Source organism: Myxocyprinus asiaticus, chromosome 24, assembly GCF_019703515.2.
Source record: "Myxocyprinus asiaticus isolate MX2 ecotype Aquarium Trade chromosome 24, UBuf_Myxa_2, whole genome shotgun sequence".
Taxonomy (NCBI): domain Eukaryota; kingdom Metazoa; phylum Chordata; class Actinopteri; order Cypriniformes; family Catostomidae; genus Myxocyprinus; species Myxocyprinus asiaticus.
The window spans coordinates 20,127,892-20,143,431 of NC_059367.1; the positions used below are offsets into that span (position 1 = coordinate 20,127,892).

At 38.7% G+C, this 15,540-nt stretch overlaps 1 protein-coding gene across 2 annotated transcripts in view; it reads right to left on the minus strand.

Annotated features, from left to right (window-relative positions):
- LOC127414959 (S-adenosylhomocysteine hydrolase-like protein 1) overlaps nucleotides 1-15,540 on the minus strand; it is a 32,958-nt gene that overhangs the window by 12,425 nt on the left and 4,993 nt on the right. Inside the window, exon 2 of one of the 2 annotated variants that reach the window (XM_051653379.1) lies at nucleotides 2,133-2,247. In XM_051653379.1, the coding sequence (XP_051509339.1) occupies nucleotides 2,133-2,247 (115 nt within the window). Of the gene's footprint in view, nucleotides 1-2,132; nucleotides 2,251-15,540 lie in introns of both variants that reach the window. The other variant, XM_051653378.1, reaches the window with a different exon arrangement.

Here is a 15,540-nt window from a genome sequence, read left to right on the forward strand (position 1 = left end):
TATTTTGACTTTTAGTTTTAACTCAACTACTGAAGGAAATAAGTGAATTCTTTTTTTTTATTTATTTTTTTATTAACTTAAAAGAAATTGTGACCAGGACCTAAGACATACATCTTCCCTTACTCAAATGTAGTATTTTTAACCTAATATATTTCTTTCCTTCGTTTTAATCCATGGACACATTTTGCATCAACTATCTATTTTTTTGTGATCTTTTTTGTGATATTTTTGTGACGTCTTTTTGTGAGCAGTCTGCTGTTTTGAGGGCAGGGTGTCCGTCTGTAGTCACAAACATGTAGGAATGTTTATCCTTCACTTTTGTTGGTATTACGAATGATTTAGGAATGTGAATTTGACTGATCCAGGGCCAATGCTACTAAAAGTCTGTAGCTCTCTTTTTAAGCTGGCCTGGGATTACATTATACAACACATGAACTAGCATGGACAAGAAATATGCAGTCTCAGCCATACAAAATATTGTTGCTGACTTAAAGTTAGAAATACTATATATATATATATATATATATATATATATATACACTCAAACCGTATGATTTCAAGTTTTATGGTGTTACTGCTTATTTTTTGGACACTTTGGACACTTCAAGGAATATTCCGGGTTCAGTACAAGTAAAGCTCAATCGACAGCATTTGTGGCATAATGTTGGATACCACAAAAAAGTATTTCACCTTGTCCCTCCTTTTCTTTAAGAAAAAAGAACCAAAAATCAAAGTTACCGTGAGGCACTTGCAATGGCAGTGAATGGGACCAATTTCTGGAGGGTTTAAAGTTAGACATGTGAAGCTTATAATTTCATAAAAGCACTTACATTCTGTTAAAACACATGTATTATTTGACCTGTAAAGCTGTTTAAATTTTCATTTTTTACAGTCGATTTGGGTTTGTTGACATTACATCGTCATGGCAATGAAGTTGTATAAATGGCTATAACTTAACACAGAAAAGGTTAACAAGCAATTTTATCACACTAAAATCATGTTAACATGCATATTGTTTGTCTTGTGGCTATATTTAAAAAAAAGAAGAGCTTTTTAACGTTTAAAGATTGGCCAAATTCACTTCTATTGTATGTGCCTAACTGTAACCCAGAATTCTTTCTTTTTATAAAGAAAAGGAGGGAGGGGCAAGTCAAAATAAATTTTTTGTGGTAATCAACATTATGCGACAAATGCTATCGATTGAGCTTTACTTGTATTGAACCCAGAATATTCCTTTAAGAAAGACACACTTAAAATGTATGAATGTCACTGCACTGACAAAAAATATCAAACCAAGTAGCATCTCCAAACAAATGCAGAGCTTTTCTAATGCTAACTTCACATTTCTGAACCATTTTGCTATTTCTTTAACTAACTGGCCCAAAGGGGGCCTGGGTAGCTCAGCGAGTAAAGACGCTGACTACCACCCCTGGAGTCACGAGTTTGAATCCAGGGCATGCTGAGTGACTCCAGCCAGGTCTCCTAAGCAACCAAATTGGCCTGGTTGCTAGGGAGGGTAGAGTCACATGGGGTAACCTCCTCGTGGTTGCTATAATGTGGTTCTTGCTCTCAGTGGGGTGCATGGTGAGTTGTGCGTGGATGCCGCGGAGAATAGCGTGAAGCCTCCACACACACTAGGTCTCTGCGGTAACGCACTCAACAAGCCATGTGATAAGATGCGTGGATTGACTGTCTCAGACACAGAGGCAACTGAGATTCGTCCTCCACCACCCAGATTGAGGCAAGTCACTATGCCACCATGAGGACTTAAAGCGCATTGGGAATTGGGCATTCCAAATTGGGGAGAAAAGGGGAGAAAATCCACAACAAACCCCCCCCCCCCAAAAAAAAACTAACTAGTACAAAGGTCATTTTTAGTGATTGTATGAAATCAATTACTGTCAAGTTCAATCAAGTGTCCAAGCAGAGCAACAACAAGTGTAGTTCATCACATTAACTATTGACATGTTCCAAGTTTGACAACTAGAAAAGTTTTAAATGATTTGAAAAGGGTGCTTGTGCTATTCTTCTTTAAAATAAATGGAAATACTGTACATTGATGTGTGCATTTGTGTGTTGTGTGGGTATCAGCTATATGCTTGGCCTGCGGTGAGTGTGAATGTGGGACAGACCTGAGCTGTAGCTGTCTGTGGAGGACTGAGAGATGGAGCGAGACAGGGAGCGACGGCCGGTCTTTGTAGGGAACTTGCTGAACTCCTGTTTGTCCTCTTGTTTGGCAAACTGAATCTGCTGCAGTAAGATGGAGGTATGGAAAAAGAGAGGATGGGGGAGAAAAACATGTTTTTTTGTTGTTGTTGTTGTTGTACATAGCTTTGAAGCAGTGCAGAGTAAAACATTTGCACAATTCAGCATCCAAAGTATTGAGCCACCTTTTTACACATGAAAGTAGTTAATAATTAAAGCAGGACTGCAGTAACTTACTGGTAATATAGCAAGTATTACTTCATACACCATTAACCTTGATAAGTTAGAACTTAATATAAACAGTGTTCATCATGTTTCAAATTTGATCTGACTTCATTTAGAATAGTTTCAATTTAACCAATGTTTGTATCCCTTTGTAGTTATACTTTGTAACAAAACTACTGAAAATTAAATATATTACAATACTCCAGAGAACAGGATGGCTTGTACTGTACATGTACGGTCTAAATATAGACCAAAAGGATGCTATAAATAGCATCTGCTCACTGCTCTATTGAAGCATTTGACAATTACATAACAGATGTGGGGGACATCAGGGGATTTCAGTCTTATCCAGATATTTTAATAATGCAAAACTTTAAATATTAATGGGACGTGTGGTTACTTGCTGGCTTAAAACTGTGTGCAGGTGAATTTGTGTGCATTCTTGTTTTGTGGAGGATGCAGATGAAACTAAGATTATAGAGTATCAACTTTTAAATAAGCTGCTGTGTATGCTGTACTGAAAAAAGCTGTTAAAACCAACTTTAGCTGAATCAAGATGGCAAGGCTTGTGTTCTGCTGGTTTTGCTGGTCTGGTTTCCCAGCCTGACAAACTGAAAAGTGCCCAAAACGCCTTTAAATCTAGGCTGGGAGAAACCAGCTTAGTCTGGTTTAAGCAGCTTTTGATTTCAGCCATGTAAGCCATACAAAATAATATGAGCTGAAATTTTCAAGTTCAAACTTCACATAGGCTGACAAAGGCAGCTAAAGTTATCATGTAGAAACAATGCAGTAGTATAAAAACACCATACTGTTTCATATAACACGGTGATGTATGACTGATGTATCATATGTCTAAAATAGAAGGGAGGATGGGGAGGGTTGCAGGTAAATCGCTGAAGGAGAGCTCTATTTTTGACTGCACTCTTTCTTTAGACCTGATTTATGCTTCTTTCATACACAGTCTCATCCACTGATATGGATCAACAGATGCTTCAAAGCATCTGAACACCTTAACATGGCTTTGCTGTAGCAAACAGAGCATATCACTACAAAATACATTTGGTTTGATATGTAACCAAATGTAGACTATGAACATTTGTGTCCGGCACAAAAAAATACTTCGTGTCACTGTTGCATCACTTTCCTGGCAGCCACTCTTTAAAAGAAAAAGAAGAGACAGAGATTGCATTACAAGAACATTATTACAAGATGTTTACATCTTGTGACTATAATTTTTAAACACTAGCTATGTTTCCATCCAAGTCATTAATTTAATTTATATGAAAAATGGAAGAAAAAAAATATGTGTGAATAAAGCCACGTTTCCATCCCATGTGTTCAAAAGAACAAAATCGTCACTTCCGGAGAAGTTGTAGCCACTGAACGCAGTGTCTGAATATCCATACATCCCTACTATGTAGTATGCCAAAAACAGTATGCCAATGGAGTAGTATGTCTGAATCCTCAGAATCAGTAAGTGAGAAATACCCGGTTGACCAACTATTTCCAGCAAGATTCTGAAGTGCGGATCGACCTGACACACTCTAGATCCTATAATCCCTTGGGAGCTATGGAAACGTCACATTCAAAACGCTGGATTTAAAAGAACAGCGGTAAACGGTTCTTTTCAACTCTAAGTGATATATCCAAAAAATTGTTTCTTGTGCTTAAATGGTGTTTGTTTAACAAAACCAGAGTGGACTGTTTCCTCGGTTGTTGTTCTTACGTCATATATTTGGGTCACGGGTCAAATCGCACGTCCCCTGATGAAGTATGTCCGAAATCTATTCATACTACTTGCACACATACCTAAAAGAACCGACCGTTTTACTGGCTGAGAAGTACATCCTTCATCAAACACAGTACATACTGTGATAGTACGCAGTTTCAGACACAGGGTGTGACTCTTTTATTAATAAAATACTCGTGGTGTAGAGCACACAGACAAAACACTGTAAAGAAATTTGTCTCATGTTCTGTGAGCACTACATGTGTGTGCATTCCTCCTTCCTTATGTCTTTGCCATACAGATCTAACCGGATCTCTGGTTAGTCTAGTTATTAATTAATTATTCAGTCACATGACTTTTTTGATGTGCATCTTGTATTCCTATTTAATTCAATAGGAGTTTATTCTGTAAATGTGTTTCCATCATAGCGTATGTGCATTTGTTCTTATCAAATAAAAAATGTATCCACCTCAAGCAAGCGTATATACGTTTTTTATGCACATTTGGGAGATTTTATTTGCATCTTGGTGTTTCCATCCAGCAGTCTTTATGCAATATCCCAAAATTTGCATAAAAATACATGGATGGAAACCCAGCTAGTGTGCATTTTAATATTTATGGACTGGCCCCATTCACTTCCATTGTAAGTGCCTTACCGTAACCATGATTTTTGCTTATTTTTTATTTATTTATTTTTTAAATAAAAGAGCAACCAGCCGAATGTTTTTTTTTTTTTTTTTTTGTGGCAATCAACATTATACCACGAATGCTGTAGATTGAGCTTAACTTGTATTTAACTCTGAATATTCCTTTAAGTATCAGCTTGGTGCCAAATGTTTCGCCTTAAAGTATTTAGAAAAAAAAAAATAGACACAACTAAGAGCAATGTTGACATACAAGAGTATAGGGCTGTAATTTGGTTTTGGGAGAATCTGATAAGAAATATTTGAGTATTCATATCAAATGAGTATCATATTCAAATTTCTGAGTTTTGATTGTAGACTTTGGTATCTTGGCAAATCTGATCACAGTGTGTGACATTGTTTAGATTTCATCTGAACCTCTAGAGACACATGTGAGATTGCTGGGGTCTTTTTCAAAGGAGAAGAATCTGAGAAGCAAGAGCCTTGAAATACTAAAGTCTCCTTTTAATCTCATTGCAGTCTAGGAGAAGCATTTGTGATTTTCCTTTCCTATGGGAAGATTTTCCTGAAATTGTTCAACACACTGCACATGACTTCAAATATCAGTCTGATTTACAGTCACCCACTACACAGTTGTGTTCCAATCTCAAAAATTATCAGTTCCTCATCACCATTCATTAATCGTTTTATCTGTTATCTAACAACTTCCAGACAGCACACAAGTCCTGAGTTTAGCTATGTTTAGACACAAAACTGCGAGACATGCCAATGAAGTTGACATAACACACAGCTGATGTTTCAAAGAAATTGGAGGGATAAAAAAAATAAAAAAATGCTGTTGTAAGGCAGGAGTGTGACCCTGAGGCAGAGCTTTGAAATGAAGTGCCTGAAATAACTGGACAGTGATGAGAGAATAGCTGAGTATAATTCTGCAGGTGAAAGACGCAGACAAAGAGAAATCTCTGGAGCATGATGAAGTTTAATTATCAAATTGCACATTACAGTACTTCTTTTTAACAGGCTGGGAATGTACTGTCATAATCCAGAGAGTCTGTGGATTATGTTAAATCTTTGACAATAAGATGAAACCTCATGCCCCGAAAGTTGACTTCATGGAGGACAGTGTCAAAAGGCATAGTTTACTAAAAACTCATGACTGTGGCTGGTTGTAATACTGACATTTATGTCGGATTTAGTAAACAGTCACTGTTCCCTGAAAACCTCTGTTCTAACACAGATCAGACTCTATTCACCTTCATATTCTGAGCACTGATTGCTCATTGCAGTTCTATTTTAGTCTAGGCTTAGAAACCAGGCTTAATCAGTCTTTAAGAAACCAGCAAATGATGTCTCAAACCTTCCTACTCAAAGAAAAGGAACTGAGAACTTCCTGCATATATAAAAAATTAAGCCTATACGATATTTCCTAATGACTATATGACAGCGATTTATCTTCATATCATTCAAAAAAGGGTATTTTGGCAGATGTGAGTGCTAAATTTAATATCAATCCACTGCACAGGGCTAATTTTGGTTTGCCGATTTTAATGTGATATTTAACAAATCAATTTGGCAAATTGACAAATTCAAAGGATGTTTGAAAGGTCAGTTCAATTAGATCAGAGCTGAATAGTATAAAAAGTATATAGTATAATATAAAATAGATTAAATGATGCATCTACAATTATACTTCTAACTCTTAAAATAAACCAAGTTCTTTACAATGACAATGAGTGTATAAGTTACTAGTAAAATCAGCAAAAATTATTAATATTTCCCCCAATAAATCTACTAAATAACCAGATATACCTCCCAAACCACTGAATGTCACCAAAAAATTTAATTCTCAAAATATCTGTGAGTTCTTATTGCAGTGTCCTGCTGTAGAGGATGGAAGAGAGAGTTATGAGGCACTTACCCTGGGAAAGTCATAGCCATAGCTCATGGTCCCTGTCTGTGGCAGCTGCCCCTTGGCCTGTGTGTGCCTGTGTATTGTTACAACTGGTTTCACCAATGCAGTTCTACACACAGGAGGGTGGAGGGGGAAGGATTCTGCGGAGTCTTACAACGGACATGAGGGTATGGGAGGTGACGAGTGAACCAATAAATTAACCACTCACAAACCTGACCAACCTTCTTTTACTTTCACTCTCTCTCACTCTTTCTGTAGTCCACCATTCCCTTTTACCAATATGTGGGGTGTACACCAGTGCAATTGTTAATGAAAACTAAAATGAAAACTAAAATAATTTTTTGTTGTTGACTTAAATAACTGGAAAAATAAATAAATAAACTAAAAAAACATTTTCATGACTCTAAAACTAACTCAAATATACTTTTTTAGTTTTTTTATACACCAAATATTACAAACTTTGCAACCTGCTCTCATTAAATATGAAAATGTCACTAGATAGTGATAACACTAGACATATAAATGTAATGTTGTTAACCATATTTAAATTATTTTATTTAAAGCTGACTTTTAAATAAAGTTTAACACTGACTTTTTCGATGTTAAAATACTTTCTCCAATCCCAATTTAATATGCAGATTGTAACGTTGGTGTCAGGAGTGAAAAAGGAAGGGACGAGACACAGGAGTAGATTCTTATAATATTTTAATAATAATTGCTGGAGTGGAAAGAAACGCTGGAGTGGAAACACACAATAAATCTTAACACTAGTAATCGCTGGAGTGGAACAAACGCTGGAGAACTAACAATAAATCGTAACATAACACTTCACTAACTCAACGTAACACTTCATAAACACAAAGTAGCACTTCATTAACTCAACGAAACACTTCAAAATAAGAGTCCTTGAAGAAGATGATGGAGACAGACTGTGACATGGCACCCAAAAACGGATGATGAGGTTAGGGTGACGCAGAAAATAAAGGATCCAAGGAGGATGATAAGCAGGCCTAGGGGACAGCTTAAGGGCTGGGAATGAATCCGGGGGTCTGGGGAGCGGCTTCAGGGCTGGGAATGGATCAGGAGGCCTGGGAGGCTGCCACAGGGCAGGGACTGGGTCAGGAGGCCTGGGAGGCGGCAACAGGGCAGGGACTGGGTCAGGAGGCCTGGGAGGCAGCCACAGGGCAGGGACTGGGTCAGGAGGCCTGGGTGGCAGCCACAGGGCTAGGAATGGGTCAGGAGGCCTGGGAGGTGGCCATAGGGCAAGGACTGGGTCAGGAGGCGGAACCACTGGAGAAGCAGGTGGAGCCACGGAAGAGACTGAGGGCAGGGGCCAAGAGAGGCGGAGCCGTTAGAGGCTCGAGAGGCGGAGCCGTGGAAGACTCTAGGGGTGGGGCCGTGGAATGTGGAGCCCTGGAAGACTCTGGGGCGGAGCCGTGGAAGGCGGAGTCGTGGAAGACTCTGGGGGCGGAACTGTGGAAGACTCTGGGGCGGAACTGTGGAAGACTCTGGGGACAGAGCCATGGAAGGTGGAACCATGGGAGGCTTGAGGGACAGAGCCATGGAAGACGGAAACACGGGAGGCTCGAGGGACAGAGCCATGGAAGGTGGAGCCATGGAAGGCGGAGCCATGGGAGGCTTCAGGGACAGAGCCATGGAAGGCGGAGCCATGGGAGGCTTGAGGGACAGAGCCATGGAAGGCGGAGCCGTGGAAGGCTTGGGGCTGAGAGCCGTGGAAGGCTCGGGGCTGAGAGCCGTGGAAGGGAGTATAGGCTGAGACTGGGGATCGACCTCCATGGTCGTGAGCATGGGCAGAGACTGGGGAACAACCTCCGTGGTCATGAGCATAAGCAGAGACTGGGGAGGAGGAGTCCTTTTCCTTCATCTCCTCTTCCGGCCAGAAGGGAGCATAGAAACGGGGATGGTCGAGGCTACAGGCACTGGCTCTGGGACGGTCGAGAATACAGGCACTGGCTCTGGGACGGTCGAGGCTACAGGCACTGGCTCTGAACCGTGGCAGGCTTGGGCGCTGGCTCGTTGACTGTGGCAGGCTTGGAAGGAGGAGTCGTGGAAAGCGTAGAGCAAGGAGCTGTGCAAGGCATGGAGAAAGCTGGGAGAGGAGTAACCATGGTAATGGAATATAGCGAGGGGTGATGGATGTTCAATGTGGCAAGGACATAATCCGCAAGGGAGAGATTCTCTGCCTCCGGAAGCGCAGTTGTTCTGTGATAATTTAAACCCATACCGTAAATGGATTTGAGGTACAAATCCGATATGGAGGTTGTAGTAGCGAGTTGGTAGAACTTAGTAGAATATTCCAAGAGGGGAAGATCCTGCCTGAACAGTTCCATGAATATACCCGTTAGCTCCATGCTCTGTGATGTGCTCGTCGAGGTCTGGCTTTGTAGGAGAGGGGGATCGCTGGAGTAGAGGAGGACGTTTGGAGGAACAGGTAAGTGAATCAGTATTCTTTGTGTATCAGTCCTTCTGTAACGTTGGTGTTAGGAGCGGAAGAGGAAGACAGGAGATGCAGGAGTAGATTCTTATAATATTTTAATAATAATCCCTGGAGTGGAAACAAATGCTGGAGTGGAAACAAACGCTGGAGTGGAAACACACAATAAATCTTAACACTAGTAATTGCTGGAGTGGAACAAACGCTGGAGAACTAACAATAAATCGTAACATAACACTTCACTAACTCAACGTAACACTTCATAAACACAAAGTAGCACTTCATTAACGCAACGAAACACTTCAAAATAAGAGTCCTTGAAGAAGATGATGGAGACAGACTGTGACACAGAGATAAGCCATTTATAGGTTAATTTTAAACTGTAAACACTGTGTATTTGTTGCACTAACTCCTCTGTTTGTTTTGATCGACCCATCTCAAGACAGACAATAACATTGACTCGCCTGATGGTGTGAGTTGGGGACAGGACTATCTGTTTGTTTGATCAACAAAGAGCTCCGCCCCCCTTGGTTACAGTCACTCCCTCTGACAAGCTCTGCAAAACTTCCCATAGGAATGAATGGGAGCTTGTCGTGAACGGTGTGTTTTTTTGCAAAATGTTCTCATAAATGAAATGGATAATATTCTTAAGTGGGCTGGAATGAAGAGTGACATTGTAAGGCATATTTATTAGACGTTTTCTGTCAAATAAACTGTTAAATTACACAGTAATTTGATTGAAAACTGTGGAGACTGTGAATCAAGAAAAACAATTATCACAGTCACTTGAAAAGAGAAAAGCGTCATTTGATAGCGATTACACACCAGATAACATTAATGTAAGTAAAAGAACGTCTCATAACACACTCATTTTGATGCTGTGAACTGTTTATTTATTTACTATATTTGATATATAGTTTGATCTTCTAGACGTTAATTTAAAGTATTTTTTTTTAAGAAAGAAAAACACTGTGTGTATCCTCTGGGTACCTCATGTCACTATCACAAGTGACCCGGCAACATTGTGTTTTCCAGTTTCTGGATCATTTTGATAAAATCCCGCTTAAAACTACTGAAACACACACCTCTCTCAGACTCTCATTGGAAAATAGCAAACACGTGTCAGAGTAATAGCGGGCCTGCAGCATTTGCAAAGACAGGACTGGTCAGAAACTCTTTTAAGGCAGGGCTTAGCGAAGGGTCAATTCTGTTGGGTGCTGCAGAAATTACCTACTTCAGTTTTAACACATTTGCTTTGGAAGCCCTAAAATACTAAAACTAAACTAAATATACTGTTACTACAAACATGGAATAAACTAAAACTCAACCTACCAGTCATAGAGTGAAAACTAAAAAAAAACTAAGGATGCACCGATACAAAATTTGTGTGCCAACCTCGAATACTGATATTCGATTATTTAGAACAACATCTGCCTATAACAATAGCGATAATGACAAAAACTGTGTTTTTTCAAATAACTGATAATTAATTACATCTACATAATTAAACACATTCTTCTTCTTTTGTTTTTGGCAATTCACATTTGTGCATATTGCCACCTACTGGGCAGGAAGGAGAATTTATAGTAAAAAAAACTTAAATATTGATTTGTTTCTCACCCACACCATCATATCGCTCCTGAAGATATAGATTTAACCACTAGAGTCTTATAGATTAATTTTATGCTGCCTTTATGTGATTTTTGGACCTTCAAAATTCTGGCCACCATTCCCTTGCATTGTATGGTCCTACAGAGAGAACTTCAAAATTTCGTGAAATTCTGGCAAGCCAAAGCTTACAAATTGCAACTCTGCAGTCAATGTTACTCAATTCAAAGTAATTCCACACAAGGGACATTTTTTTTTTAATTGTGTGCTGTTTGTCCAACACGTTTTTCCACCCCATTTTATTGTTAAACTATATCCAATAGCACAGCGAATTGCTTTTATCGGCCAATCGATGCATCGCTAACAAAAACTAAACTAACCTACATTGGATTGAAAATTTTTAAATAAAATAGAAATAAAAAACTAAATTAAATATTCAAAACTTTAGACATATCTGTTTGTGATGAGTGAATAACTTTAGGAATACTAAAGGAAGAGTATATTTGTCGCCCCGGAGTGTTTTAATCCGACTGGCTCTCCCAGTGCTGTCAAAAACAGACTCTCCTGCAGAGTTCATTCAGGCCGCCTAATAAAACCGGGATCTGGAGGGAATTAAACCTTGTTTCTATAAACCCCTAAAGCATCCACTATAGGTCATGTAAGTCAACTCTATTCCGAGACTTGACTAAAAATATTCCACAAAAAAACATCCACACCTAAGAGACCCATCCAGATCATTGACTTTTCTGCTTTAGAAGTTCACACTGACCCTACCTGGTAAGAACAGACAGCCAGTACTGTCAGACGTTAAGCAGACACCATTGAGCCATTTACCGTGACTGCCAATACCTGCTGTAGTCCTAACATTACCATCCTGGCGTACAGCCACAGTCTCTAATCCCAGGCAGGAGTCACAAAGTGTACACTACACTCAACATGATTATCAATAAAAACAAAAACGTTCGACAACACATTGGGTTTTTGACCAGTGTGGCTGGGGGTGTCACTTTTTTACCAGAATATAGGCATTCTTTAGCTAATTTTTGTCTTGTGCAATTGGAATTGTCCATTTAGTGCACCATGCCAAGACTTTTTAAACAAAACATGTAAGTCAGAAAAAATATTTATAATAAAGTGATAATGACAGTACTTCTCATGTTTTGATGATGTACCACCAGATGCTGATCCTAACGGAAAGCTCATGTTTGATCATACCTCCTTAAGGTTAGGGTACAGGGTACTTCCTTTTTCTGCGCCCTGTTCCATCTTGCACACGGCCGAGCACTCACCCTTTCAAAGTACACTCTTTTGACCAAGAGCCCATGTGGACATGTTTAACACATGCACAATATGACTGCTTTGTGATTCTCTTTAAGCCCAGTCAACAAGTGCACCAACAATGCGCATTTATTGCGGTGTCCGAAATAATTTTGCATGCTTAATGCCTAGTGTGACCGCCTCTTAAAGGCCAAAGTATTCATCTTTTTTCTGAGTGGACTGTTTCCATGTCTAAAAAAACTAGGCTGAAACTAGGCTGACACTGACAGACAATGCCAAAAAAGAATACTTTGGCATTTAAGGGCCACTAGGCATTGAACATGCGAACACCACACCGGCAGGATGTGATGTCAGGCTCAAGGGCTTCTGGTTTTAATTAATAATATATCACATCTAACATAATACAAATATCACAAAAAAATTATAATATTATATTCAAAATGTTAAATTATATCATCTACTCACATTCCTGCAAGGATAAAAATATGCAGCTTCAAAATATGTATTCTTTGTACTGAACCAAGAGGTCAGTGTTTGGCGTTTCGATCTTCTGTAGGTCACACGTATACTCATCATCCAAATTCGCAGGTCAAAATTGACCAAACTTGAACTTTGGCACATAGCGGAATGCACAATTTCTTCGCAAGAGCTTGCGCTTCCTTTTCCCCGCGTTCTGATGCGTTTGAATGGAGTGCGAAATGCAGTGTGACCACAGCTTTAGTATAACATGATTTCTGTTAGCAAGCGCCAAAATATGCACTCTGACTAACTGAAAATCAAAGTTTGTAGTTACTGATACGTATTAAAATGTTGTTAAAGTGTACATAATTCGCGGCCTGTTTTTGACCCTAAACAATGTCCAATGATCTCTGATCAAACTGTTATTTCAAAAGGATTTACAAGCTACGTGACAGTGTGCAGGGCAGTTTCTACACCATTTGACCCAAACAAAAAAGGAATTTATCTTAAGTTCTAAATTTACCAAGGGGTCTCAAGTGTCACTTTCTAATGATGAGCAGACTGTGACAGAGTTTGAGCATTAACAAGTGGTTTTCGGGAAAAGTCTTCTTGATGCAATCAAACAGGATTTTGCTGAGAATGTAAAACGTACGAAACTCTGTTTAAAAACACATCAGCAACCTACTCAGACAAATCAAAACTATCTGCACAAACCACTTAAGTAAATTAATTAGGCCTAATAGGCTCTGAAGTACAGATGCACTAGCATGAATAAATGAAATGAGATGAGATCTAAGCTCTCTCAGATGACTACCCAGTGTAAAGAGACCCTAATGGCTCAGGCAGTGAAGCAGCAACATCAGTCTAAACCCTCAATACATCCATTCAGAACTGGTTGTTCAACTTGTGGCTTTTCAGAAAAGTGTAATAAGCAAGGTGAAAGAAAGGAAACAAAACAAATTCTGTGCCTAACTGTAAGGCAACAGTGCCACCAAAAAGAGTCATTTCATTATGAGGAATGTACCACAAAAAGCGTTGATTGTCAAAGGCATGTCAAATTAAATGCTGTGTGAGAGGAACAGATCTATTCAAAGGGACAAAAAAACTAAACACTCTATTTTGTGTTGTGTCCATATTGAAGGGCAAATTTATGTTTGAAGAGAAAACACTGAGAACAATTACTATGAGGAGAGCTCAAGCTCAGTGCAAGGCTCTCAGCAGGCAGGGCTGGACCGCAGCCCCATGCCAACATTCTGTTCACGAAACACATGAGAAAATGTTCCTGGGCGACCCAATAGATGTGTGTCATATTTCAGCTTAATGCAACTTTCTTTCACAATGTTATCAGAGCCTCGCGCTCACAGAGAGACAAAGCTAACGGAGGTACTGAGAGACAAGCTTTCTCACACCCTCAAACTGTGAAAAGGATACAATTGCACATAAAATTCTGATTACTTAGGCAAGGCCTGCCAGCATATACAAAATGGGGAATACACAAGATCAAAGGGGAAAATGCTACAATATGCTTAAAATGATGAATGAGTCATGAGCATTTTTCAGTGACTTTCCAAAAGAGACTTCAAATGTTACAAAGTAATTTTAGTGGTAAAAGTGAAAAAGTGCATAATGTTAAGGTAATTTATTGAGAAAAAAAAAAAACATTTGGTGATGTAAGAACCGGACAAAGAAGGGAGATCTGTCATTGTTTTGCTCTGCTTGTGTAGAAAAGGTTTTAGAACCTTTTTAAAGTGCAAATATTTAAGTGCGAAATATTTTTGTTGATAGATTCATATGTGTAATCTCCTCAATACTTATACAGTGTGTAATACTTTTAGTATAAGTTGCTTATAGGTAAATTAATTCATGAAGCATTGGCCAATGTATATTTTTCTGCCACACAGCACTGCAACAGAGATTATATACAGGGTTTCCACACCTTTTGACCAATGACTTTCCAGTTGTTTGTGATGAGGGTATAACAGGGCTAAAGAACCCCCAGGGTAAAAGGCACTTTTGATACATTTTTTCCCCAAAACACTAAATAGAAACAAAAACTACCACAGTACTTTCCTAAACACCCGTGTGTCAGTATACACTGCTAAATTTTCATGGTCCATGAGGTTACCGCATGTAATGTCTAAAAGTTGATTTAGTTGAGGTAGTTTGAACTAACATTTAATAATTTTTTAAATGTTGCAAATTTATGAAGCTTATGAGAATCCTCAAAATTATCACATTAATTCTGAGAAAAAATACTTATTTGTCCTTTTCAGTTTTGTTATCAGGGTATTCCGATAACTTTCATAATATTGGTATCACTCTACGATCTCTACAAGTAAGTTTATAAAATTATTTCAACTCATATCAATGTTTCATATCCATTTATTTATTTATTTGGTCTTGTAATAAGCAGGGTAATGAGGAGTCAAACAGTCACTTTTGCTAAATAAACACCACCAGAACTGACGCAAAAAGAGAGTTGAATTCAGCTGTTCAGCAATTTCTTTCTTCTCACATAATAACATAATTTCAATGCAAATCAATATTTAATGTCCATTTCTTTAATTATTTTGGAAGTAGTCTTGTAATAAGTAGGATAATGTGCAGTCAGTCGGTTGTCATCACAACATAAACCCCTTCAGGGTGATACAAGACCTGATCACCATGTCAGGGTGTATTTTATGATAACAACCAGCTGAATGTTACATTATCTCCCTTATTTATATTACAAAAAGTAAAGGGATAAAGGCCCCATATAAAACACATTGTTTTTCTTAAGTGGAGGAAACAGATTTGTTATGAAGAATGTTTAAAGTGGGCTCACATTTGACTGATCCAATCCCAATAGAGATTTATTTGTTTATAGAATACTTGAGATGTCATGAAATGGCATGAAATTAAATTAACATGCACCCATTTTTACAGTGGTTATTTTAAAAATGCATTATCTCCACATTTGTTTCTCACATCTTGCTGTCTTAAACGTATTTGCACAAGTTAACTGTGGCGGCATGGGCGTGGTCGA